Below are 27476 nucleotides of genomic sequence, written 5' to 3'. Positions count from 1 at the left end.
CAAAACCCCTTGCTATCCTTTCTCAGGACAGGACACAGTTTTGAGGCTTTCGCCTACTGTGTCCTCCTTTGCCTGGCAAAGCAATAAAGCTCTTCTTTCTCTTCCTCCAAATTCTGTCTCCAAGACTTTAACACAATCTTAGAGATTGTGTACAGCGGCCGCATTTCGGCTATAAATCTTAGAGTCTGGAGTTGGAAGGAATCTTGGAGGTGATCTGGGGACGGGCAGTCTCACATGGTCCCCTGAGCATGGAAGGCTCCCTAGGGCCAGAGGCAGAGCTTCCAGTCCTTGGAAAAATTCAAGGTGAAAAGATGGTCGCGCAGAAGGGATCCTTCTCTAAAAGGGCTTTCTGCTCAGAAGCGGTGGCTGGATGGGAGACGCCATGGTTTCTGGCTTCTGCACACATTTTCTCTAATACTGGTTCAGGGGAGCCAGCAGGGCAGCTGTGCGGAGCTAATCACAGAAACGTCAAAACCCTCCTGCTGGGCAAACTTGACTGGTAACGACAACCATCACCACCATTTACTGCTCACAGCGCCAGGCACTGGGTTACCACATTCGGCCTCTGTCTGCCAGTGCCCAATTAAAATGCAGAGACATGGAGTTCCTGTCGTGGCGCAGTGGTTAACGAATCCGACTAGGAACCATGAAGTTGCGGGTTCGGTCCCTGCCCTTGCTCAGTGGGTTAACAATCCAGCGTTGCCGTGAGCTGTGGTGTAGGTTGCAGATGCGGCTCGGATCCCGCGTTGCTGTGGCTCTGGCGTAGGCCGGTGGCTACAGCTCCGATTCGACCCCTAGCCTGGGAACCTCCATGTGCTGCAGGAGTGGCCCAAAAAATAGCAAAAAGACATTAAAAAAAAAAAAAAAAAAAGAATTACTTTAAAAAAAAAGAAAAGAAAATGCAGAGACGAAATTTGGGGTAAAGGAGAAAAAAAGAGCTTTCTTGCTTTGCGGGGCAAAGGGGGGCCACCGCAGGCTAATACGTTAAAGACTGTGTTCCCCCCACTGGAAAGAATTGGGAGGAGTTTTATAGTGAAAAGGAGAAAAGCAGGTTTCCAGACAGGAATCGGGATTGGGACAAACATGCCCTCTTCTTTTTTGGGGGAATCCTAGTCGTCAAAGCTGGAGTCGGATGACCTCGGTATGATCGAGAGGGTGGTCTCCTGGGTTACTGCCTAGAACAACAGTACTCGCGAAAAGGGAATACTGATCAGAGATGACCACAAACTAGGAAAGTTCCTGAAAAACATCATGTGCCAAGAATCTTTGACCCACAGGCACCTGTGCTCAAGGTGCCTAATCTTTAGCTTACAGGTGATTGTGTTTAGGATGCAATTAAGCGAGGGAGAAGGCCAAGGAAGGACTCGAAGCGGTTCCGTTTTAAAGTATTCATTGCTAAAAGAAGCATAAGGACTATCACTTCTCTCTTAGGTGTCTGAGATGCCTAACTTATTATGTGTATTCCTTGGGAGGGAACCAGGATCCTGCCCCAAGGCTGGACGACTGTTACCTGACTGTTCCTCCCTTGTCTTTGCATCCCCTTCCTTCCCTGATCAGCAACTGTCTGAACCTGTCCCTAGGAGCTCAGGGAAGGTCATGGTGGCTGAACGAGGCCCATTTCCTAAGAAAAATTAACGTGAGGCACAGAAAGGCTTTTGTGCCCAGGAGCCCTTTTGCCACCCGGAGCCCCACAGGGTGGTGCGCGTTTCCACTGTACACACCGTTACTGCATTTCCTAACTAGGAATGTGGGAGGTGGCTTAATGGTTAGAACCTGTTTCTCAGATGAGGAAACAGGTTTAACATTTTTCCCACGATCTCCCAAGGACAGAGTCTGGAACGAATTCATCAGACTCCGAAAAGTTTTTCGCCTTTTCTTTTTCTGCCACTTCAGTTTCAATATTGTTTCGGAAGAGGAGAAGGGCGTGCCTTGGGAGCTCCTTTTCCCGCGCAGCCTAGGGAGCAGAAGCGGGAGCCACGGAGCAGAGACGGCAGCGGGCCGGCTCGCCCCGCAGTGGGCGGGCCCCTCTGAGCGGAGGGCCTGTGGGCGGGCCCTCAGTGGCAGGGCCCTTCCGTGGGCGGGGCCTTTCCATGGGGCGGGGCCTTCCGTGGGCGGGGCCCTAAGGCCGGAAGTGGCCTCGTGGACCTGCCCTAACCGAACTTGAGTCCCTGACCCGGCGTCCCGGGAACCTGAGGGCAGCGGCTTGGGCTCTGCACACCAAAACCACACGGTCGCCGCGTTCGTGCTGCTGCCGCCACCCGAGACGATGATGGCTCGTCTGCTGCTGCGCGCCTGGCCCCGGGACCTTGCTGTTGGCCTGGCAGCCCCCTGTCGGACCCTAAGCGCCGGCTTCGAGCCGGGTCAGTACCTGCAGCGCAGCATCGTGCCCACTATGCACTTCCAGGACAGTCTGCCCAGGTGAGCCCCGCCGCCCACCGCCAGCCGTGAAGCGGCCCCAAGCTTACCCCACTCACTCACGACTGTTCTGCTGAACCCTCTTCTGCCCCCAAACCTCTACCTGGGACGGTGCCGTATCCTCCAATTTGAAAATCCTGTGACTTTCAGGCTCTCCTGGCACAGGAACTTGAGAACGCTCAAATTCTCTTCCCGAATCCTCCCACTGTTCGCTTAGATTTTCTCTCTTGAACTCTTCTCGAACTTCTCCAGGAAGCCAACTTCCAATCAGATATCTAATTGTCCCTCCTACTTCTCCCAGAAAAATGTCCTACCTGCATATCTCCAGCCCTGTCCTTACTCCTCCAACTAGGGTGTCTCCCCCCCAATCCTGCCCAGACGATGGAGCAGCCAATTCCTGATGCATAATAGTTACTCTCCCTCCACTTCTCCCAACACTCCCCCTTTTGGACACCCGGCCCTCGTAACCCTCAGCCCTGCTCGCTGTGCCTCCAGTCCTGTTTATTTTAGCATCCTACCAGTCTCCCCCAGACTCACCTTACCCTCCCCCAAGTCTTCAACCTTCTAAGTCAGTCTTCACCTGGAAGCCTTTCACCGCTATCAAACCTTCCTCAACACTCCCCCACCTTCCTGCCCCTAAAAGAGCCTCCCTAACCCACATTAGCCCCTGCAACTTCAGCACACCCTCACGGAATTACAGACACTGCCCTCAGTAACCCTCCCCAAATCTTATTCACATTAGGTCCAGAGCCCACCCCAGTTCTGTGCCTCCTCATCAAAGCTACCCTTTCTTTCCACCTTGTGAAATACTTCTCCCAGAATCTACTCCCCCTGTAAAACAGCCCCCATAAATCTTCCTCTCTCTTTCCTTCGCCCGGTAGTTTAATTCAGCTTCCAGTTTTCACAGGCTTTGAACAACAGGCCTTAATCTAAACTGCCAGTTCTCTTTCAATATTAGAAATTTCCCCAAGGAGTTCCTGTTGTGGCTCAGAGGGTTATGAACAGGACTAGTATTCATGAGGATGCAGGTTTGATCCCTGGCCTTGCCCGGGGGGTTAAAGATCTGGCATTGCTGCGAGCTCTGGTGCAAGTGGCAGATGTGGCTCATATCTGGTGTTGCTGTGGCTGTGGTGTAGGCCGGCTGCTGCAGCTCTGATTCAACCCCTAGCCTGGGAACCTCCATATGCTACAGGTTCGGCCATAAAAAGCAAAAAAAAAAAAAAAAAAAAAAAAAAAAATTTCCCCCAATTCCTTCACCCTCTAAAACCAAGCTTAAACTTTTAAATTTCTCTACCTGTTCACCAGTTAGTTCCTGGTGCCGAATTCCCAATTCTTTTCTAAAGACCCTTTTACTTCCTTTCAAACCAAGCTGGCATCAGGGATGTCCCAGTCCAGGGGCTGGAGCCCAGCTCTCCCTACGCTGTGATTCGAACACAGGCTGTTAGAAGCGTCACCCCCAGCTCCTGGCTGCTGTTTTTCTCTCCAGGCAGGAACCCCTTACCCCAGTGTCATCCCTGCCCTCTCAGGACTATTATCTGAAGAGATTTTTGTGAAATGACAGTGTGCTAACATCCTAAGACAAACGACAATGAGATTATTTAGCCCCAGTCCCCCTGTTCATATTTGGCAAGAGGACAGGAAAGAGAAAGGAAAAGGTGTCTGTGGCTGGGAGTTAATCCTTGACCCCCTGTGGCTGAGCTGAGCCGTATGTGGGGGAAAGGTGAAGAATGACTGAGCCTCTCTTCGCTTGCCAAGCTCGGCAGCAGATGGCTTTTAACTTTCAGACAGGCCTGGGCCCCACCCAGCTTTAAGATCGGAGGGCTTTTCTCCTCCTTAGAATTAGAAAGCCAGGAAGACTATTCGAGATCATTTCCTCCAGTCCACAGCACAGACACTGTGGAGCTGCAAACAGTAGCCCTCCTCATCCAGATATAACTTGACACTCTGCTGCCATTCCCCGCCTCCACCCCGGGCCTGCAGCACCCCAGCTGTAAATGAGGGATTAGGTGAGACTCCTTTTATCTCTGAGATGCTAGAGAGGTAGAATGTCCTTTCACACTCATTTCGATGTCACACTTGGGGAAAAGCCCTGGCTTGGAAGTCTGGTAAAACTTATTTTCAGATTCTGGATCTGATACTTTTATAAGTTCAGGCAATTCTTTTATGGCCACACCTGCAGCATATGGAGGTTCCCAGGCTAGGGGTCGAATCGGAGCTGCAGCTGCCGGCCTACCCACAGCCACAGCAATGTGGGATCCTTAACCCACTGAGCGAGGCCAGGGATCGAATCCACATCCTCATGGGTACTAGTCAGGTGCATTACTGCTGAGCCACAATGGGAACTCCATATATCACTGCCTTTTAATCAAGTGGCCTTGGACTCGCTTTCCTATAGGAAGCCTTGTGCTATGATTTGCTTGGTTTTCAAGTGTAATTTTTTTTTGCTTTGCTCTTTTGTAGTGTGGGCAAATGAACATAACATGCAATTTACCATTCTAACTATTTTTAGGTGTGCAGGTCAGTTAGGTGTTGTGTGTTTTATGTGTTGTTTAGTTTTTGTGTTTTTGCTCTTTTTTAGGGCTGCACCTGGGGCATATGGAAGTTCCCAGGCTAGAGGTTGAATTGGAGCTGTAGCTGCCAGCCTAGGCCTCAGCCACAGCAACGCCAGATCTGAGCCACAGCTCACGGCAATGCCAGATCCCCGATCCACTCATCGAGGCCAGGGATCGGACCTGCGTCCTCATGGATACTAGTCAGGTTGTTACCGCTGAGCCACGATGGGAACTCCAGTTAGGTGGTGGTGTTTTTTTAAGCGTTTTATATATAGAGATATACACGCGGACCTGTTAACCTCAGAATCTAACACTAAGTCCTGAGGAGACAAAGGGTGGCTCAACCTGACATACATGATGAATTTGATAAACGTGTGTTGATACGGATTTGGAGGTCTCTGACGTGGTGAGGACCTTCCTGTACAGCGGGGGAGATCTGACAGGTGTAATGGATACGTGGGGAGCCACCTCTCAGTGGTGGCTACGCTCATGAGACAATCGTCAGATGTGGGTTTTTAATCCAGGTCTACTTCCGAGCCGCATGGCTGGCTGTGAGTAAATCATCTAACCTAAAAATGGGGACACTCTGACCTTCCTGTCGGGGTTGTTGCCGTTAAATACCCTGACCCAAAGCCCTCAGCCCAAAGCCAGGCACCGAGTAAGGACGCCGAGACCTTCGCAAGTGTCCCCACTGCCTCCACCACCGTTTGCTGCGTGTTGTGCGGGGTGAGCGCGGAGGTGGGAGGGACTTGGCGCCCGGCGGGGAGTAGAGAAGGGGTCCTCTGAGCTGGAATTTGAAGATCACCAAGGGAGAGGAGGGAGGTGGGGACAGAGCCGCACATGCCAAGGGACAGGCGCCTGAAAATGCATGACGTGGTCAGAAATTTTGAGACGTTGATGGGAGGCCCAGCCCAAAGAATCACTCTTTGGCCCCTGAGTTATGAGAACTGGGCTGGTGTGTATGTGTGTTGGCTGCAGTGGGGGAGCGGCATTGTGTTTCAAAAGTATATCTCTATCGGGCCACTATTTGGGGCCTGTAGTTGATCCACAGTAATTGCCAATTATCTCTCGTTGGTTTTCTATTAACCCCTAATCACTTTAGGGGATAACTGGTGTTCACACAATAGGCATGCTCTCTATTTATTTATTTATTTTTGTCTTTTTGTCCTTTCTAGGGCCGCTCCCACAGCATATGGAGGTTCCCAGGCTAGGGGTCCCATCGCAGCTGTAGCCACCAGCCTACCCCAGAGCCACAGCAATGCAAGATCTGAGCTGCGTCTGTGACCCCACACCACAGCTCACGGCAATGCCGGATCCTTAACCCACTGGGCAGGCCAGGGATCGAACCCGCAACCTCATGGTTCTTGGTTGGATTCGTTAACCACTGAGCCACGACGGGAACTCCGAGGCATGCTCTTTAGAATTCACGCGGGAGGCAAGTGAGGCCCGTTTCCAGGGTGTGGAAGATGACAGAAACAGGAATATTCTGAGTCCCACAGGCATGTCCTACGGATAAATTGTCTTGATATCCAGGATGATTTTATCTGAATCGTAACTAGATTGTGTAAAAACATAAAAGGCTTTATAGTTGCGTTCTTGCAGGGAGAACAGTAAAATGCCTGCTGCTTGGAAGCTGACTGGGTAATGACAGGAGATAAATCTGGTTTGTGCCAAGTTTTCTTCCATCTTTATTTCAGTTACGTGAAGTTTAGATGGGGCTGTTCTTAGAGGGCGGGGAAGGAGAACCCACGTGGTTAAGGTGGATGCGCCAGGCCTCTCTCAAGGCTCCAGCTGTACCTCTTTAAAGGCACCTGGTGAATTATAGCTCAGGGAGCTCAAGGAACTACAGGGGTGCATATGAAACCACTTGGAGGTGTTTGGTGGTCTTTGGGGAACAGTGAAGAAAGAGTAGACATGTACTGAAGAGGCCACAGTGGAGTTCCCGTCGTGACACGGCAGAAACGAATCTGACTAGTATCCATGAGGACGCAGTTTCGATCCCTGGCCTCACTCAGTGGGTTAAGGATCTGGCATTGCCATGAGCTGTGGTGTAGGTTGCAGATTCGGCTGGGATCCTGCGTTGCTGTGGCTGTGATTCAACCCCTGGCCTGGGAACCTCCATATGCTGCAGGTGTGGCCCTAAAAAGACAAAAAAAAAAAAAGGCTATAGTAAAGGCCTTTGTGGTAATACGTATGGAAACCCCATTTAAACAGACTTAAGCCAACAGGAATGTGTGAACTCAACAACCTGAAAAATCCAGGTGGGATTAAGAGGCCCGGTTGATGTCATCAAACCCCTGGTTTGCCCGACTCACTTCATTTGTGTGACTCCATTCTCAGGTCTCTGTCACTCATGGTGACAGAGTGGCAGCCATCACTTAAAGTATAGCTTACACACTAATCTCTCAGTGACCCCAGCTATTAGAGATTCCCTCTCTTACCAGTTTGAAAAAAATCGTGTAATTAAGTCTTCAAGTTTCTGACTGGGTCTCGTTGGGTCTGAGCCAGTAAGCTGTAAGCCCACCCCTGGGTCTTGGGCGTGGAGTCAGCTCCACCTGCACCCCAAGGACTTGAGTAGGAAGGGGTGTTTTTACCGGAAGAAGTGAGAACGGGCAGGGCAGGCCAAACCAGTCATGGTAAAACCCTGTGCCAGGCACCGAGGAGCGACGATGGGCCAGTTCCTTAGAGCTATGAACAGTCTGATGGCAGAGTTTGGATCTACAGGCCTTGACGGCTTGAGTACGTAATAAAACCTAAAATTTTTTGAGTGCTTACTATGTGCCCAGCCCTGTTCTGAGTCTGTGATCTGGATTGCCTCACTGAATTTGCACAGAACCCTAGGAGGTAGATCTTAGGCTTATTTCCATCTCATAGGTGAGAACAGTTAGGTCCAGGGCAGGCAGCACATCCAGAGTCACGCAGCTGTGAAGGATGAAGCCGAGTCTGCCCTCCTGCCTCTGCAGGGTGCGGTTCTGCTGCCTTGCCAGGCGAGGAATCCACAGGATTCCTGGGGTTGCAATCACCGAACCGTAAAGGGGCCTCAGAAACTGTCTTTGTCAGTTCCTTCATCATACAGAGAAAAAATTCATCACCAGATGTGAAAAGTAACTGGTTAAAAAAATTTTTTTCACACCTTTATTAAGACATAATTCCCATGCCATAAAATTCACATTTTAAAAAATCAACAGTCTGTGACAAAGGAGGCAGGAACAGACAGTGGAGGAAGGATAGTTGCTTCCATAAATGGTGCTGGGAAAGCTGGACAACCAACCGCAAGTAAGAGAATGAAATCAGAACGTTTTCTAACAACATACGCAGAAGTAAACTTCAAATGGATAAAAGACCTACAGGTAAGGCCAGATACTGGAACACTCCCAGAGGAAAACAGGCAGAATCCTCTGACATACATCACAGCAACATCTCGTGTGACCCACCGCCTAGAATAAAGGCAATAAGACACAAAAACCCAATGGGGCCTAAGTAAACTCAAAAGCTTCTGCACAGCAAAGGAAACCATCTAAAAAAATGAAAAGACAGCCCACAGAAGGGGAGGAAGTTTTTGCAAATGACTCAAAACCGACCAAGGTTTAATCTCCAAAATACACAAACAGCTCATACACCTCAACAACAACAAAAATCGAAAAATGGGCAGAAGACCTAAAGAGAGATTTCTCCAAGGAAGACATGCAGATGGGCAGCAAGCACATGAAAATATGCTCAACATCGCTAATTATTAGAGACATGCAAATCAAAACAACAACGAGGTACCTCCTCAAACCAGTTAAGAGTGGCCATCATTAAATCAACAAACAACAAATGCTGGAGAGGGTGTGGAGAAAAGGGAGCCCTCCTTCACTGTTGGTGGGACTGTAAATTGGTACAGTCACTATAGCAAACAGTATGGCGGTACCTTAAAGGCTTAAATTTCGGCTCCTCTGGGAAGCCAAGGCTGGGTTATTGTCTCTCGCAAGTCATTCTGTGCTGACAATACTATAATGTAATTGCCTGTTTTGTAATAGACTGGAAGCTCCCTGAGGGCACGCACTGTATACACGTGTGTATATATCACATCTTTATTATCCATTCATCTGCTTATGGACACTTGTGTTGCTTACATGTCTTGGCAATTGTAAATAATGCTGCCAGGAATATTTGGGCGCATGTATCTTTTCAAATTAGTCTTTTTGTTTTTTTTTTTCCTCAGGTGAATACCCAGGAGTAGAATTGCTAAGTCTTATAGTAGTGCTATTTTTAGTTTTTTGAGAAACCTTCATACTGTTTTCCACAGTGGCTACACTAATTTATGTTCCCACCAACATATATGAGGATTCCCTTTTCTCCACATCATTGCCAACGTTAGTTGTATTTTTTTTTTTTTTTTTTTTTTTGTCTTTTTGCCTTTTCTAGGGCCCCTTCCCTCGGCATATGGAGGTTCCCAGGCTAGGGGTTTAATCGGAGCTGTAGTCACTGGCCTATGCCAGAGCCAGAGCAATGCAGGATCCGAGCCGAGTCTGTGACCTACACCACAGCTCACGGCAATGCCGGATCCTTAACCCACTGAGCAAGGCCAGGGATCGAACCTGCAACCTCATGGTTCCTAGTCAGATTCTTTTTTTTTTTTTTTTTTTTTTTGTCTTTTTGCCTTTTCTAGGGCCCCTTCCCTCGGCATATGGAGGTTCCCAGGCTAGGGGTCTAATCGGAGCTGTAGCCACCGGCCTACGCCAGAGCCACGGCAACGCGGGATCCGAGCCACGTCTGCAACCTACACCACAGCTCACGGCAACACCGGATCCTTAACCCACTGAGCAAGGCCAGGGATCAAACCCGCAACCTCATGGTTCCTAGTCAGATTCGTTAACCACTGCGCCATGATGGGAACTCCTCTTTCTTTTCAATTTGGATTCCTTTGATTGCTTGTCTGACTGCTAAGGCAAGGACTTCCAGCACTATGTTGAATAAAGGTGGCCAGAGTAGGCGTCCTTGTCTGGTTCCTAATCTTGGAGCAAATGCTTTCAGCGTTTCATCATTGAGTATGTGTTAAATGCGTCCTTTGTTATGTCGAGGTATGTTCCCTCTGTACTTACTTTGTGGAGAGTATTGTCATAAATAGATACTGAATTTCATCAGAAGCTTTCTCTGCATTTATTGAGATGATTATGTAGTGTTTACTCAATTTGTTATTGTGATGTATCACATGGATTGATTTGTAGATATTGAACTATCTTTGCATGCCTGGGATACATCCCACTTGATCATGGTGTGTAACCTTTCCAATGTATTATTGGATCCAGTTTGCTAAAATTCTGTGAGGATTTTTGCATCTATGTTCACGGGTGATATTAGTCTGCTGGTATCAGGTCTCAGGCTATGGTTCTGTCCTGGGGCTGGTATCTGCCCACCAGTGGGTACGTACTCTGGTCCTGAGGCTAGAGCAAGCTTACTGGTGGGCAGGTTAGGGATTCTCAGGTTGGTGCCTGCTCGCTGGTAGGTGGATCTGGGTCCTGTGGTCTCTGACTGCAGGACCCTGGGGGTCCTGGGTTTAGTGCCTGTGCAGTGGTAAAACTCACACCTTGAGAGCATGCAATTCCGTGGGGTTTTTTGGTATAATCGCAGAGTCGTGCAGCCATCAACACTAATTCATCACCTCCCCCTGTCATTAATAGTCACTCCCATTCTTCCTCCCACCACTGGTTACCACCAGTCTACTTTCTGACAAGTGACTTGTTTAAAGTTTGAGCTCAGGTTTGTCTGGTCTCCAAGCTTCAGCTTTTCCAGCATAGCACACTGTCCCTAAACAAAGAACGAATCCACAACTGGCAGGACCATGCTCCCTGGCACACCTTCAGGTTTCTTCCTCATTACGTGCTTGGAGGAATCTGCATGAGTGTCAGACTGAAACCATCAGAGCAGGGGGGATCACTGGTGGGGTGTCCAGTCAGAAGAGGGCAGAGACGCCAGTCTTGAGAAAACATGCACTCTTAAGGCAAAAGACAGTGGAGGAAAAGAGAATCAGGAGATGCGAAACCTAGCGGGGTGGGAGGAGAACTCTCTAACTCCAACTTCTAAATCCTTGAAGGCTCTAGCAGCCTGCAGTCTAATGGGGAGAGACATAAATACATACATGCCGCTAAATGTGATAGAGAAGAATATAGGGTCCCGGGTGCCATTCAGCACTCGTTAAGGACCTATTCTGTGCCAGCCTTCGTGCCAGTGGAGGTGAGAGGGGGGTTTCAGAGGAAGAATCCTAATGAGTGATGAGCTCCCCTTTCTATGCATCACCGCACTCGTAAGAGACACCACAGTCACAGCCATAGCAACCTGGGATCTGAGCTGCGTCTCTGCATCACCATACTCATCAGAGACAACTCCGGGCATGTCTTCCCAGCTCCACATTCAGTGACAGCGTGTTGGTAGCTTGAAATTGGCCGCTGAAATGTGCAGCATTGGTAAGTGCTGCCAATGAGGGCTTCACCCCCTACCCCCCAGAGAGCTGGTTTCTAAATCACTGTTCCTTGGCGTGGATAACAGAGGTGAGGATGGGAAGGAGGTGGTACCATTGGATCTGAGCGGAAAGAAACTTGTTTGATGTTGATGGCAGGTGGAGGCGTAAGGAAGGTGCTGGTCCTTCCTAGAAGTTGGGGACTGGCTTTCTTTGAAAAGAAATCTGAAGGCAAGTGGTATTTACAGAATAGTCATATTTTAAGAAAGGTGAGGAGGTAGGAGAAGAACTGGCTGAGAAGTTGGAGAATGTAGGGTCGTGTATTCAGAATGGAATGAGGGTTCTCCAAGGTATAGTGGCCTCAGCTAGGGAGAATAATAGGTCTGTGGAGCCAAACTGGATGTTGCTGAGCTGGTCAAAGGGACCGGTAGGGGCCCGGTTTGTGCCTAATGTGGGAGGTGTTGAAAGAGGAGGGAAGCAGGAAACTAGGAGGGAAATGAAAAGGAGATGGAATGAGCTGTCTACAGATATCAGTAGCTACTGGGTTCTATAAACACACTGCATATGTGAATATGTCTACTATATGCCAGATACTCTGCTAAGTTATTTCTATATGTATTCACTCAATCCTCATAATGGCCCCATTTCTCCTTTTTTTAGGGCTGCATCCTCTGCATATGGAAGTTCCCAGTCTGGTGGTCATATTGGAGCTACAGCTGCCAGCCTACACCACAGCCACAGCCATAGCAACGCGGGATCTGGGCTGCATCTGTGACCTACTCCACAGCTCACAGCAACACCGGATCCTTAACCCAATGAGCAAGGCCAGGGATGAACCCACATCAGATTCATTACCACTGAGCCGCAACGGGAACTCCCCCCATTTCTCCTTTTAATGGGGTAAGACATTTGCCCAAGATGGCCTGGATGGTTAGTGACAGAATCCAGGATGCAGACTCACACCTGTGAGATTCCAAAGGCTGTGACCCTAACCTCTCGATATACCAGCTGTGCTCGTGTAGACTTGTACTGTGGGCTTGGAACCTGACGGAGAGGATTTCTGATCTCCCTGCGAGGCGGGTCTTCTCTCCCCCTGATGGGCAGGAAACGAGTCTTAGGGACATCGTGTAATTTGCACCTATAACCGTAGGATAGAGGTGAAGTGACAGCTGGGACGTAAGCCTCAGTCTGATTCTAAATCTCATTTTCTTTTCACTGTCAGTTGTTCTTACACTTTTAAATTTCACAGAGCACTAAAATTATAGGGGGAAAATATTGTTATCAGCCTTATTTCTTAAAAGAAAGAACTTCCATGACGCCCATTCAAAAAAAAGGGAGGGAGGGAGGGACGGTCTCAGAATTAAGGACAGACTGTTCACATGAGCACAAAATTAAGCTGCGTGAAAAGCTTACCGGATTATGTGTGTGTTTCCATTTCACTGTGAACCTATGTCTTCGTAACTCTGGCCATCGATTGCAAGTGTCAGGTAATCCAGTGATGTGGCCTGTATGGCTATTTGACATTTACATGAGGGTATTTGATATAAGGCAAAATATGGACTTGGTAAATTGAGCATGTTCATTAAGTTGTCTTTAATATCTTTTTATAGAAAACAGGTGACTTTTCTAACCATGATAAAACACTTTATATAGAATCTATACTGCCTTAATTTATTCCATTGACAAAATCGTTTCTGTTGTATGTAATAACTCCAAAATAAATCATCACTCTGAATGAAAACTTGCTTTACTCCACTAAAGTAAGTTGGGCTAGAGTTAATACTCCGGAAGCTTTTTAATAAAGACTTTGTTTTTGTTTTTTATAACACTGTCATTGCCTCTAATTTAGAATTGTTGAAAAAGAAGGTAAATTTTTATTAATGTCCTCATCATATCAAAACAAAGTCCTGAGAAAGGTAAGTGGGTAACTTTGTAATCACGAGGTCACTGAGGACATGTTGGGGATTTTCTGGTGAGTCAGTGAACGCGCTAAGTGTTGGGAATGGTTATACCGAGAGTAGTCTAAATCCATGCTGGCTGTAAATAATTCAGATTTTTTTTTTTTTTTTGGCCACTCCCATGGCATATGGAAATTCCCCAGCCAGGGATCGAACCCACACTACAGCTGTAACCAGAGCCACAGCAAGGGACAATGCCAGATCCATGTTGAGCCACTAGGGAACTCCTGAGAATTTATTTTTGACATATTTTGGATAACCATGCATTGAAAAATAAACCAAAGAGCTACAGTGTATCTGTCTTATGGTAAATTTTTAAACTATGTTTTATGGAAAACGTCATTTTCCCTAAATGACTGCTGTATGTAGATATTTCGAATGTATCTGTGTTAATTTTGGGTTGGCAGAGGTAACCTCACAAAGTCTAAATTCGCTTTGGTACTGGGGGGGGGTGTATCTTTCAATGCCGTTTTTTTTTTTTTTTTTTTTTTTTTTTTTGTCTTTTTACAATTTCTTGGGCCGCTCCCGCGGCATATGGAGGTTCCCAGGCTAGGGGTCTAATCAGAGCTGTAGCCACTGGCCTACGCAAGAGCCACAGCAACGCGGGATCTGAGCCGCGTCTGCAACCTACACCACAGCTCACGGCAATGCCGGATTGTTAACCCACTGAGCAAGGGCAGGGATCGAACCCGCAACCTCATGGTTCCTAGTTGGATTCGTTAACCACTGCGCCACGACGGGAACTCCCAATGCCGTTATTAATATGAAAAAGAAAGTACACCTCCCAGTACTGCGTGTGTTCATTTCACTTTGGACCCGCACCTGCCTCCCCAGAGCTGCCGCTGGGAATCCGCTGGTGGAGAGTGATGAGTAAGTCAGCATGTAGGAAGGTCTGGTTCTTCCTCACCGGACTCCTGGTGAGCTTGATAGTTGATCCGTGTTTGGCTGGCCCATGGACCGACCTGAGTTTCCCTTTTGTACGAGTCTTTGTCATAAAATACACCAAAAAATTTTAAATAGCACTTCTTTTTCATCTTCGGGGAGGAGGGAGAGACAGTTGTTTTAAGGGTGGACTTAAAATCAGTGCTGCAGTAGGGTTAGCACAGGTGCTATGTGACAGGAACAGGAAGGCTTCGGGCAGCTTCTGCGTCTCCATTTTGAATCTGTTAGTCTATCTACTCATTTCCCTTTTGACATCTATCATGAATACGTTAAAAGTGATTATTTTAACTTAAAAAAGAGCTACCATTGATACTTAAATTCATCTACTCGTTGATACTAAATGCATCTATTCTGATGTGTCAGTGGCTTCCCTTTGTTGGTCTTTTTGGAGGGAAATTCACTATCCAGTAGGCATTTGCTAGTTTGGGTTGGGCAGCCACTTAACTTCTTCCACGTATTGTCACCCTAACACTGGCCTTGCTTTCTTCCCAGGCTGCCTATTCCCAAACTTGAAGATACCATGAGAAGATACCTCAGTGCGCAGAAGCCTCTCTTGGATGATGGCCAGTTCAGGTAAATGCTGAGAAACCTGCAATGACCCGGGTTGAGTGGTTCAAGAAAGAAAACGCTGGCAAGCGGTGGTGGACCAAGCTTCAGGGGATGTTTGTGATTCGATTGGGTTACCAGGCACTTAGGACCTTGTCTTTATATTTGCAAGTTCAGGAAACAGACTTTTACTCACAAAGGGCTGACCAAGCCCTGAGATGAGCATCTCTTTAATGAGACTCAGCAGGCAATGGCGTATAAGCCAGAATGCCAAATCTGAACTGTCTTGGCAGCTGTTACCTGGTAGGCTAGCTGGACTGGTCATTTGCAGGGGGCATGTTCATTGAGAAGCGCGTATGGCAGACCAGAAGTTTGCTTGGGGAGCGTATATACTGGGGTGGATAGTGCGTCCCCCAAATTCATTCCCTTCCCAGAACCTCAGCATGTGACCTTGTGTGGAAATAGAACAGTTGCAGACATCCTTAGCTGAGATGACGTCATACTGGAGAAGGTCGGCTCCTTCATCCCATATGGCTGGTACCCTTTTTTTTTTTTTTTTTTTTTTTTTTTTTTTTTTTTTTTTTTTTTTTTTTTTTGTTGTTGTTGTTGCTATTTTTGGCGCTCCGCGCACATGGAGGTTCCAGGCTAGGGTCCAATCGAGCTGTAGCCACCAGCCTACGCCAGAGCCACAGCACGCGGATCCGAGCCGCGTCTGCGACCTACACCACGCTCACGGCAACGCCGGATCGTAACCCTGAGCAAGGCAGGACGAACCGCAACCTCATGGTTCCTAGTCGATTCGTTAACCACTGCGCCACGACGGGACTCCTGGCTGGTACCCTTGTAAGGAGAGGAGACCCAGAGACAGCCACGTGAGGACAGAGGCAGACTGGCATCCATCGAGGAATGGCCAGGGAATGCCAAGGATACCTGGTAACCCCAGAAGCTCAGAGAAAGACTTGGAACAGATTCTCCGCTAGGGTTTTCAGAGACCACATGGTTATGCCAGCACCTCGATTCAGTACTTGTAGCCTCTAGAACGGTGCAAGAGTAAATTTCTGTGGTTCTGAGCTGTCCAGTCTATGGTGCTTTGTGATGGCCGTGCTAGGAAACCAGTTCAGCATGAAACTGGAAAATCATACTGGATATTGTCAGAAAAGTGGATTCCATCAAACTCCTGGGTCTTGGTGTAGTACTCTTTTTCCCCAATGGGGATTTGTGTAAAAAATCGGCATTGTTGTTAGAATACAGATTCCTTCCCTGGACAGTGATGGAAAAACCACAGGTGGCCTGTTCTTGGTGTAGTCCTCAGCTTTTACACATTCCGTCTTAGTCCCCTGGAGCTTCCCCTGACATACTACTGATTTAAAAACTACCTGTTGTTAAGTATGATGTTTCAAACTCACCTAAATCCTTAGCTTTATAAATATTTTAAAAATCCTGTAAGGTGATATGCTACCTCTGTTTTACAGATAAAGCACCTAAGGCTCAGATCAAGTAACTTGTCCCCAAGGTCATGGAGTTTGAAAGTAACAGAATTCAAACTTAGCTCTTTTTGACTCCAAAACTTATATCCTTTTCTTCAGGCTAAGCTGCCTCTTAGATTACACATTGTTTTATGAGATGGTTGGATTGATTTTCCCAGTTAATCCTTTTTTTTTTTTTTTAATTTTTTACATTTTTTTGGGTCACACCCACGGCCACATGGAAGTTTCCAGGCCAGGGATTGAATCTGAGCTGCAGCTGCTACCTATTCCACACCTGCAGCAATGTCAGATCCTTGACCCACTGCGCTGGGCCCGGGATTGAACCTGAGCCACCACAGAGGCAATGCTGGATCCGTAACCCACTGTACCACAGTGGGAACTCCAGTCATTTTAAGAAGATATCCTAAAAAAAAAAAAAAAAAAAGATGATGATATCCTAGATTTATCTGTTTTAAATTTATTCTTGTTCTTCTGACCAAAGGTACTTTCTTTTTTTAACATCTTATACTAGTCTTTATAATCTCTTTTATTCTTTGGCTGCCCAATGGCATATGAAGTTCCCGGACCTAGGATCAGATTCCAGCTACATTTGGGGACCACAGCTGCAGCAGCGCCAGATCCTTTAACCCACGTGCTGGGCCGGGGCTCGAACCTGTGTCCCAGTGCTGTAGAGACGCTGCTGATCCCACTGTGCCAGAGCAGGAATTCCTGACCAGAGATTCTTTCTGAACTCACTCTCAGATTCTAAGGATATGCTACTGGAGACCCAGAGTTCCTTGTATGAGTTCTTGGCCATGAATCTAAAAACCATGTATTCCCTGCCGTGGTTTGATGCTATCTTTTCTTGAACATTTCAGGAAAACAGAAGAATTGTGTAAGAATTTTGAAAATGGAATTGGGAAAAAACTGCATGAGCAGCTGGTTGCTCAGGACAAGCAGAATAAACATACCAGCTACATTTCAGGTGGGTAAGGGGGGCCTGTGGGCATGAAATTTCCAGAGCCCTCCATAATGGAAAGCAAGGCGTTTTCTCTCCTGTTTTGATCTCAAGTATTTTTGGTGAGACCAGCATTGAAATAATGTCTCACCCTCTTCCTGAAGTGGGTGTTAAGGCTGAGCGAGTTCTTCCTCTGCTGGGGTTCATCTGGAATCTCTGCTCCACAGAAAAGGCCTGCCTGCTCCGTGGGCAGGCTCGGGACAGGACGTCATCGTTGGAGGTTTGGCACCTTCTGCCTTTAAGACCTGGGTGGGGGGGTTGTCAGAAATGGGGACAGGGGCTGGGCGAAATGAGTCAAAGAGGTCAAAAGGTACAGAGTTTCAGTTTAAATACGTCCTGGGGGAGTTCCTGTTGCGGCTTAGCAGGCTAAGAATCCAGCTAGTATCCATAAGGATGTGGGTTTGATCCCTGGCCTCGCTCAGTGGGTTAAGGATCTGGTGCTGCTGTGAGCTGTGGTGTAGGTCGCAGACGAGGTTCGGATCTGGCGTGGCTGTGGTGTAGGCCGGCAGCTGCAGCTCCCATTCAACCCCTAGCCTGGAAACCTCCATGTATTGTGGGTACAGCCCTAAAAAATATATATATATAATAATAATAATAATAACAAAATAAGTCCTGGGGATGTAATGTACAACCCAGTGACTATAGTTCATAATACTGTGTGGTATATTTGGAAGTTGCTGTGGGCATGGATCCTAAAAGTGCGCATCACAAGAAAAAAGAATGTGTAACTACGCATGACGACGGATGCCAGCTAGACTCGGTGCTGAGATGCTGTGATATATACACGTAGCAAATCATGTTGCCCACCCGACACTGATATGTTAATTATATGTCAGTTTTTTAAAAAAAGAAAAGATGCAGGTGGGGTGATTTTCCTTCGAAAACTTTGAACCCTTCCCCCTTCCCATTCAGAGTTGGTTGCTTCCACCTCTGTGCCCACAGCACTTCTTTTAACCCCGTGTGTATTGTAATAAGGGTATGCATGGATGTAGTTTAAAGAATCAGGTCGCTTTCTCAGGCTTGCTGGGAGAAACAGCAACTTCCTGCCCTCCTTTCCCTAAACTCTCCCTCCTCGTTCCCCCCCAGTCTCTCAATTACTTAACTTGTATTAATGCGTCTTAATGTTTTTAAGTTGTAGCCATTGTCTATGGGCCTGTCACCTCCGTGGATTAGGATTTAGCGTTCTCTTGTCTCCTCGCCACGTGTATGGACGCGTTTGCACATTTCCCTCCCCCGCCACAGCAGAGTTATTGGCAATTTGGGTTTGCTCAGTCCTTAGTGTTTTACTATTAGGATCATGTAAACACTTTTGTCAGCTGAGTTTTTTTTTTCCTTTCTTGTACCAACTTCATAAGTTCTCATCCTCCTTCATTGTCTGTCTCCTAGTTCCTTTTTTTTTTTTTTCTTGTTTTACCCTCTTTTCTTCTTCCAATGTTTCACAATCCTCTGTGGTCTCAGATATGAATGAGATATTAAAAAGGCTGTGGGAAGCTTTGTGGATGAGGATGGGCTTGTCAGCCACAGCTTCACTGTTTTTTTTGGAGGGGGTTTGGTTTTGGGTTTTAGTTTTTTTTTGTTTTTTGTTTTTTTTTTTTTTGCTTTTTAGGGCCACACCTGCGGCATATGGAAGTTCCCAGGCTAGGAGTCGAATTGGCATCTCATCTGCAACCTATACCACAGCTCACAGTAACATTGGATCCCTAACCCACTGAGCGAGGCCAGGGATTGAACCCATGTCTTCACGAATACTGGTCTGGTTCTTAACCCACTGAGCCACATTGGGAACTCCGCAGCTTCACTGTTACGTGATCAGCGAAACCATTCCCTCGCGTGCTCCTAGTGTTAGTGTCTTTGGGTTAGACTCCCAGTAAACTGCCAAAAGCTATTTTCCTGGTTGCCAGTGGTGTAGGAGTGGGGTAAGGGGAGAAGGCTTGAGTTCTCTTCTGCGGCTTCTGTCCCCAGTTTTACTTTCTCCAGTGAATAAAACCCAAGGCTTCTACTGGAGTGGGGAGGGAATCTAGGGGGTGAGGGTAGGGGTCTAATTAAGTAGCCCTTGAACTAAATATATCTAGGCTGCTAGTTCCTGAGCCCTCTGGAGGTTCTGCTGTGTAAATCAGATTTTTTTCTTGGCCTTCTCTGCTGCAGACAGCTCATGCAGCTGGATATAAAGAAAACAACAACAGGAGTTGCCTGTCTTGGCGCAGTGGAAACGAATCCGACTAGGAACCATGAGGTTGCAGGTTCCATCCCTGGCCTCGCTCGGTGGGTTAAGGATCCGTCTTTGCCGTGGGCTCTGATGCAGGTCGCAGACATGGCTCTGGATCTGGCGTGGCTGTGGCTGTGGCTGTGGGCGGCAGCTGTAGCTCTGATTAGACCCCTAGTCTGGGAACCTCCATATGCCGCAGGTGGGGCCCTGAAAAGCAAAACAAACAAACAAACGCTCACAAAGCAAACAACAACAAAAACAAACAACCCAATCAAACAATGGGCAGAAGACCTACATAGACATTTCTCCAAAGAAGCCCTACAGGTGGCCAACTAGCCCATGAAGAGATGCTCAGCTTCTCTAATTATGAAAGACCTGCAAGTCACAACTACCATGAGGTATCACCTCCCCCCCGTCAGAATGGAAGAGGTCTGCAAAAAATAAATGCTGGCCAGGGTGTGGAGAAGAGGGAAACTTCCCACACTGCTGGCAAGAATGTAAATTGTTGCAGCCACTATGGAGAAGAATATGGAGGTTCCTTAGAGAATTAAAAATGGAATTACCGTATGATCCAGCCATCCCACTCTTGGGCACATAGCCAGAGAAAACTGTAATTCAAAAAGAGACATGTCCTCCATTATTCACTGCAGCACTATTTACAACAGCCAAGACAGGGAAGCCACCTAAATGTCCATCGACAGATGAATAGATGTGTGTATACACACACACACACACACACACACACACACACACACACACAATGGAATGTTACTTAGCTGTAAAGAGAATGAAATACTGCCACTAGCAGCAACATGATGAACCTAGAAATTATCATACTGAGTCAAAGACAAATGTTATGTGATATTACTTATAGGTGAAAATTTAAAAAATGGTACAAATGAACTTCTTTACAAAGCAAAAATAGACTCATAGACTTAGAAATCAAATTTATGATTGCCAAAGGGGGGTGGGGTACAGCGGAGGGACAAGTTAGGATTAACAGATACACACTTCTGTTTATAAAATAACTAAATAGGAGTTCCCATCATGGCTCAGCAGAGACAGATCTGACTGTATCCATGAGGATGCAGGTTCACTCCCTGGCCTCTATCAGTGGGTTAAGGATCCAGCGTTGCCGTGAGCTGTGGTGTAGGCCAGCAGCTGTAGTTCCGACTCAGTCCCTAGCCTGGGAACCTCCAAATGCTGTGGGTGCGGCCCTAAAAAAGAGAAACAAAGCAAAGCATTATTGTGGTAGAAGGCAGATGCAGGAGTTCCCGTCGTGGCTCAGTGGTTAACGAATCCGACTAGAACCATGAGGTTGCAGGTTCACTCCCTGGCCTCAATCAGTGGGTTAAGGATCCAGCGTTGCTGTGAGCTGTGGTGTAGGCCGGTGACTACGGCTCTGATTCGACCCCTAGCCTAGGAACCTCCATATGCCATGGGAGCAGCCCTAGAAATGGCAAAAAGACCAAAAAAAAAAAAAAGAAAAGAAAAAAGAAATCAGATGCAAAAACCACATATCATATGATCCCATTTCCCATTTATACTACACGAGTTATTGTAGAGCAAAAAAAAAAAAAAAAAAAAAAAAAAACCCAGAAAATTCCACCCTCTGGAAGTTAATGTCATTTCTTTTGCATGTTTGATGGTTTTTTTTCTTTTTCAAACTGTGTATTTAGGAACTGCATGAGTTCTTTTACTGTTCTTTTTGGATTTTAATGTTTTAGGCCCCTGGTTTGACATGTACCTGACTGCTCGAAACCCCATTGTCTTGAACTTCAATCCGTTCATGGCGTTCCACCCCGACCCAAAGTCCGAGTACAACGACCAGCTCACCCGGGCAACCAACCTGACGGTCTCTGCCCTCCGGTTTCTGAAGGCACTTCGGGCCGGCCTCTTGGAGCCGGAAGTGTTCCACTTGAACCCGGCCCGAAGTGACACGGCCACCTTCAAGCGGCTCATACGCTTGGTGCCTTCCGCCCTGTCCTGGTACGGCGCCTACTTGGTCAAGGCCTACCCTCTGGATATGTCCCAGTATTTTCGGCTTTTCAATTCCACTCGACTCCCCAGACCCCGTCGAGATGAACTCTTCACTGACGACAAGGCCAGACACCTCCTGGTGCTCAGGAAGGGCCATTTCTATGTCTTTGACGTCCTGGATCAAGACGGGAAGATTGTGAGCGCTTCCGAAATTCAGGCTCATCTGAAGTACATTCTCTCGGACCGCAGCCTGGCCCCCGAGTTTCCGCTGGCCTATCTGACCAGCGAGGACCGGGACATCTGGGCGGGGCTCAGGCAGAAGCTGGTGCAGGGTGGCAACGAGGAGACCCTGCGGAGAGTGGACGCTGCTGTGTTCTGCCTCTGCCTAGACGACTTCCCGGTGAAGGACCTCATCCACTTGTCCCACAGCATGCTGCACGGCGACGGCACAAACCGCTGGTTTGACAAGTCCTTCAACCTCATCCTTGCCGAGGATGGCACTGCAGCTGTCCATTTTGAGCACGCTTGGGGCGACGGGGTTGCCGTGCTCAGGTTCTTAAATGAAGTGTTTAAAGACAGCACGCAGGCCCCTGCCGTCACTCCGCAGAGCCCGCCCGCCCGCACTGACTCGTCCCGCGCGGTGCAGAAACTCAGCTTCAAGCTGGACGACGCCGTGAAGGCGGGCATCAGCGCCGCGAAGGCAAAGTTCGATGCCACCGTGAAAACCCTCACCATTGACTGCATCCAGTTCCAGAGAGGAGGCAAAGAATTCCTCAAGGGGCAGAAGGTGAGCCCTGACTCCGTGGCTCAGCTGGCCTTCCAGATGGCCTTCCTGCGGCAGTACGGGCAGACCGTGGCCACCTACGAGTCCTGTAGCACTGCCGCCTTCAAGCACGGCCGGACCGAGACCATCCGCCCGGCCTCCGTCTTCACCAAGAGATGCTCTGAGGCCTTTGTCAGGGAGCCCTCCAAGCACAGCGCCGCAGCGCTTCGGCAGATGGTGGCCGAGTGTTCCGAGTACCACAACCAGCTGACCCGAGAAGCAGCCATGGGTAAGCTGGCATGGGGAGCCTGTCTATAGCTCTTGTTGCCCTCGGCGCGGGCTAAGCCTCAGTACTCCTCTCCCCCGTGTCTCATATCCATCCCTTCACTAGGTTTAATCTGTCTGCCAACTTCTTTTTTTTTTTTTTCCTTTACTTTTAGGGCTGTATCCACAGCATATGGAGGTTCCCAGCCAGGGGTCCAATCAGAGCTGCAGCTGCTGGCCTACCCCAAGCCACAGCCACGCCAGCTCCAAGCCGTGCCTGCGACCTACACCACAGCTCATGGCAACGCCGGATCCTTAACCCACTGAGCGAGGCCAGGGATCGAACCCACATTCTCATGGATACCAGTTCCATGGGTTCGTTACTGCTGAGCCACACTGGGAACTCCTGATTATGTTGTGCTACCTTAGCAATCTGAACAGCCAGACTAGCTACTAGGGACCAGAATATTCTCTCCTCCTATGCAGGATGGGAAAATGCACTTAACTTCATCCTCATCGAAGGTCACTTTAAGCTGTGACACACATTCCTTTTCTGTTACTTACTGATCCTCAGACTCACTTTGGACTGTAGGATTTCTCAGTCCACAGCCCCTCTTGCTTCACCCCAGGTGTAGCGTGTCGGCTCCCTGTAGAGAGGCCATCTCCGAAGCTCTTCCCCGGCCTACCTTTCATCCTTCTTTGCCTCTTTGTAGTAAAATGTGAGACCTCGAAAGGACCCGGAGGGTCATATAGCTCAGTCCTTTTATGTAGCCCAAAGCCCTGGAACTGAAAGGAACCTCCAAGACATTCTGGGCTCCTCCTTCTCTATTTAATAGGTAGGAAACTGAGGCCACTGGCCCAGAGTCACTTAGCAGATTAGCAGGAAAGGCATAGTAGAACCCTGGTCAAATACCCTTTCCATTTTGTTCCACTGACAGCCTCTTGTCTTTTGGACTTTGGGCTTATCTTAGTTTTTGAGTCTGAGTGTGTGCTCCACATGTTTTTCTTGACTAAATGGATTCAGTTCCACGGTTTAAAAAAAATCATATTCGTGGAGTTCCCATTATGGCGCAGTGGAAACAAATCCAACTAGGAACCGTGAGGTTGTGGGTTCGATCCCTGGCCTTGCTCAGTGGGTTAAGGATCCGGCATTGCCTTGAGCTGTGGTGTAGGTCACAGATGTGGCTCGGATCTGGCATGGCTGTGGCCGGGGTGTAGGCTCTGCAGCTGTAGCTCTGATTCAGCCCCTAGCCTGGGAACTTGAATATGCTGTAGGTGCGGCCCTAAAAAGCAAAAAAAAAAAAAAAAAAAATCATGTTCATTTTAGGCTGATTTTTAGCTTGGTTGTTCACAGCTTTTTAAAAGGAATGCTCCAGAGTGAAGTCCAGAGGTTAGTGAGCTGGAGGTGTGGATGCAGAGGTAGACAGGCCCACTTCCACTCTCAAGGATGCCGGGAAGGGTATGCCTACCAGGGGTGGGAGGTTTTACTAAGGTCCCTTTCAGTTCTGAGATTCTGACTCCGGTTTTCCACTTTGTCCCTGACAGGCCAGGGCTTTGACCGACACTTGTTTGCTCTGCGGAACCTGGCGAAAGCCAAAGGGATTGCTCTGCCCGAGCTCTACCTGGACCCTGCATACAAGCAGATAAACCACAACATCCTGTCCACCAGCACATTGTCCAGCCCAGCGGTGAACCTTGGCGGCTTTGCCCCTGTGGTCCCTGATGGCTTTGGCATTGGGTATGCTGTTCACAACAACTGGATAGGCTGCAACGTCTCCGCCTACCAAAGCCGCAACGCCCGCGAGTTTCTCCAGTGTGTGGAGAAGGCCTTAGAAGACATGTTTGATGCCTTCGAAGGCAAAGCCATCAAAACTTAGCTTTGGGGTGGGGGAAAAGCCTCTGTTTCTTCATCAGCTTAGAAATTAGGGCCTCTGTAGCCAGTAGGTGCTATTCTCTGACTAATAAAACTAATCACGAGGTGCCCGAGCACCAGGGCTATCCGGTTTGAGCTTAAAAACCATCGTTTTAGGACTTCCCATCGTGGTGCAGCGGAAACGAATCCGACTAGGAACGATGAGGTTGCGGGTTCGGTCCCTGGCCTTGCTCAGTGGGTTGAGGATCCGGCATTGCCGTGAGCTGTGGTGTAGGTCGCAGACACGGCTCGGATCCTGAGTTGCTGTGGCTCTGGTGCAGGCCGGCAGCAACAGCTCCAAATACAACCCTGTCCTGGAAACCTCCATATGCCTCAGGTGCAGCCCTAAAAAGACAAAACAAAAAACAAAACAAAAACCATGGTTTTAAAGCTAAATGTGTAATTTCCAAATGGAACTAGACAACAACCAAAAAGAATATGAGATTTAGTTTTAAGGACATTTAATCAGGCGGTAAGATGTGGAAAATAACTCAGGTGTATTTATTGTTGAAGCAAAAATAAAATGTAATTCTTGCTTGGAGGTGGTTCCTCTTGGGTGGGTTTTTTTGGGTTTTGTTTTTTTTTTTTAATTGTTTTAACTTAATTACCTAATCCCATGAAGAACTTCCCACTGGTAAATTCAGTAAGTGCGGATGATAGGAAGTACCTCCTGGCCCGGGCTCTTCAGGTAATGGTGGGAAACAAGCTTTCATCTCTCCTGTAAACTTGCTTCTCTTTCCTAGGATAGCCTTTCTTTAAAAATCCTCTTCGTTTTTCTCAGGAGTAAACTGCTACTGCTTGATTCTGATAGTCTTGCTGCAATAAAAGGTTATATGTATGGATTTAGGGAGTGCTCTTTCACTATTCTTCCAGCCAAATGAAAATTAACAATTGGTGTGCATTTTTTTTTTTTTTTTAACTCTCTGCAGCCACACCTGGGGTACATGAAAGTTCCCAGGCTAGGGGTAGAATTGGAGCTGCAGCTGCAACCTATACCACAGCCATGGCAACACCAGATCCTTAACCCACTGAGCAAGGCCAGGGATCGAACCTGCATCCTCACAGAGACAATGTCAGGTCCTTAAACCGCTGAGCCACAACAGGAACTCTGGTTTATTTTTACCAGTTGACTCTTGTGTGCCAGTTATGGCCTAAGGTTGAGTGACTGTTCTGTACATTTTGCTCTTGAAACCACTCCACTGAGTGAAGTGAACACAGAATTTGTTATAACACTGCTGTAATGTGAAAGCATGTTCTGTTTGGTTGCTGAAAAGGAAGGGTTTTTTGTGTTTTTTTTGTTTGTTTGTTTTTTGTTTTTTTAAGGGCCTGCACCTGCAGCAATGGAAGTTGCCAGGCTACAGCTCCAGTTGGAGCTGTAGCTGCCGGCCTACACCACAGCCACAGCAACTTGGGATCTGAGCCATGTCTGCAAGCTAGACCACAGCTCACAGCAAGGTCAGATCCTTAACCCACTGAGAGAGGCCAGGGATCAAACCCGCATTCTCATGGATCCTAGTTGGGTTCTTTAACTGCTGAGCCTGACGGGAACTCCCTTTTTGCTTTTTTTATTTCTTAAAGTGTGTTTCCAGTGGCTTGCCCAGCAAGTTACTGCATAGCTGGGATTTGAATTCTGGTCTGAGGCAGTTACTGCATTCGCTCATTTTGTCCCCCTTACAGTTGATAGACACACACCTGTGTGTCTCAGCTGACTCCACCCAGCCTTCGCCCAGTAACCATTTAGTGACTACCCCGCAGGTCCCAGGTCCTCTGGATTCCATGGTTGGAGCGGAGACACAGTTGTGGCTGCCGGTGCACAGAAACGCACGCTGCCCTCATTCAGGAACCGTGATCTCGGGTGTCTTGGTTCCACTGTGTCCTCACTTCACGACTGTAGGTCAGTTCTTTTGTCTCTCTGGTCTGTGAGTTCCTTTGTAAGATGGGGGTACTCCCTATCGCATGCGATGGTCTGAGGATTGGCTCTCACTATATAAGCAACGCCCCCGGCGCACGGTTGCAGCTGGTTCTGCGTCCTCTTGCTCTGTGATGTCTCTGCTGCCGCCCCTCCGCTCCTGGTGGAAGAGCTGACCCCACCTGAATAGCAGGTCCCCCGAAGCAGGAGCCTTAAGACCAAAGGCTCAGCCGAAGCTTGGTGAAAATAGTGTATTTCTTGCTTACGCTCAAGCGAATGTCCCCTTGGGTGGTACACCTTGGGGGCAGGCAGTCCCTTAAGGGGACCCCTCCTCTCGGCCTGAGTATTGGGCATTCCTAGTTATAACTTCGCCCACCCTCCTTCTGGCCTTGGATTCAATCTGTGAAGGATTCTACGAGGTCGCCAGGAGAGCAAAACCCCTTAACCGTTAACTCGCAATCCCGTTGGGGCTCACAAGTCTTGCACATTTGTACAGAACTCAGCTGTTGATGAAGCATCAGCTGATTCGATCCCCTCAGCTCTGAAGTAGAAGTAAGTTAACCCCATTTTACGTACAGAAGATGAGTAGGTGGGGGAGCTTAATAAGGTGTAGGATCAGGATCAATTCTCTTGATCCCTTATCCAGCACCCTTTTCCTTTTTTGCTTTTTAGGGTCACACCTTTAACATATGGAGGTTCCCAGGCTAGGGGTTGAATCAGAGCTACAGCTGCCGGCCTCCCTATTCCTCAGCTCACAGCAATGCCGGATCCTTAACCCACTGAGCGAGGCCAGGGATCGAACCCGTAACTTCATGGTTCCTAGTTGGATTCATTTTCACTGCACCACAACGGGAACTCCAGGAGCTCCCCTTTGTATGTATGTTTGTTTGTCTAGGCTTTGGGTAACAAGGTCTTAAATGAGCTGTCCTCCCATCCCAGGAGGATGAATTCTGTTAAATTAATCCCTATTGCTCTGACCCTAAAGCAGCTCTCATGTGGCGTTTCCTACAGTGCTTTGGGAAGCCAGCAGGCTCTGTCTAGGAGGCTCCTAAACAAGTATGGCCCATCTCCAGATCCAGGGTCACACCAGCCTCTTTGGAGGTTAT

At 48.1% G+C, this 27476-nt stretch overlaps 1 protein-coding gene across 1 annotated transcript; it reads left to right on the top strand.

The window, feature by feature from the left end:
- On the top strand, window positions 1804-25002 carry CPT2 (carnitine palmitoyltransferase 2). Its single transcript, NM_001246243.1, is given in 5 exon segments — window positions 1804-2418; window positions 14799-14879; window positions 17197-17303; window positions 21270-22574; window positions 24095-25002. Coding segments are annotated over 5 exon segments (1977 nt in total). The 5' UTR covers window positions 1804-2266; the 3' UTR covers window positions 24427-25002.

This window comes from Sus scrofa, chromosome 6 (genome assembly GCF_000003025.6).
Source record: "Sus scrofa isolate TJ Tabasco breed Duroc chromosome 6, Sscrofa11.1, whole genome shotgun sequence".
NCBI classification, from domain to species: Eukaryota; Metazoa; Chordata; class Mammalia; order Artiodactyla; family Suidae; genus Sus; species Sus scrofa.
The sequence above is the reverse complement of the archived record's forward strand: the minus strand, read 5'-3'. Positions and strand labels throughout refer to the sequence as shown.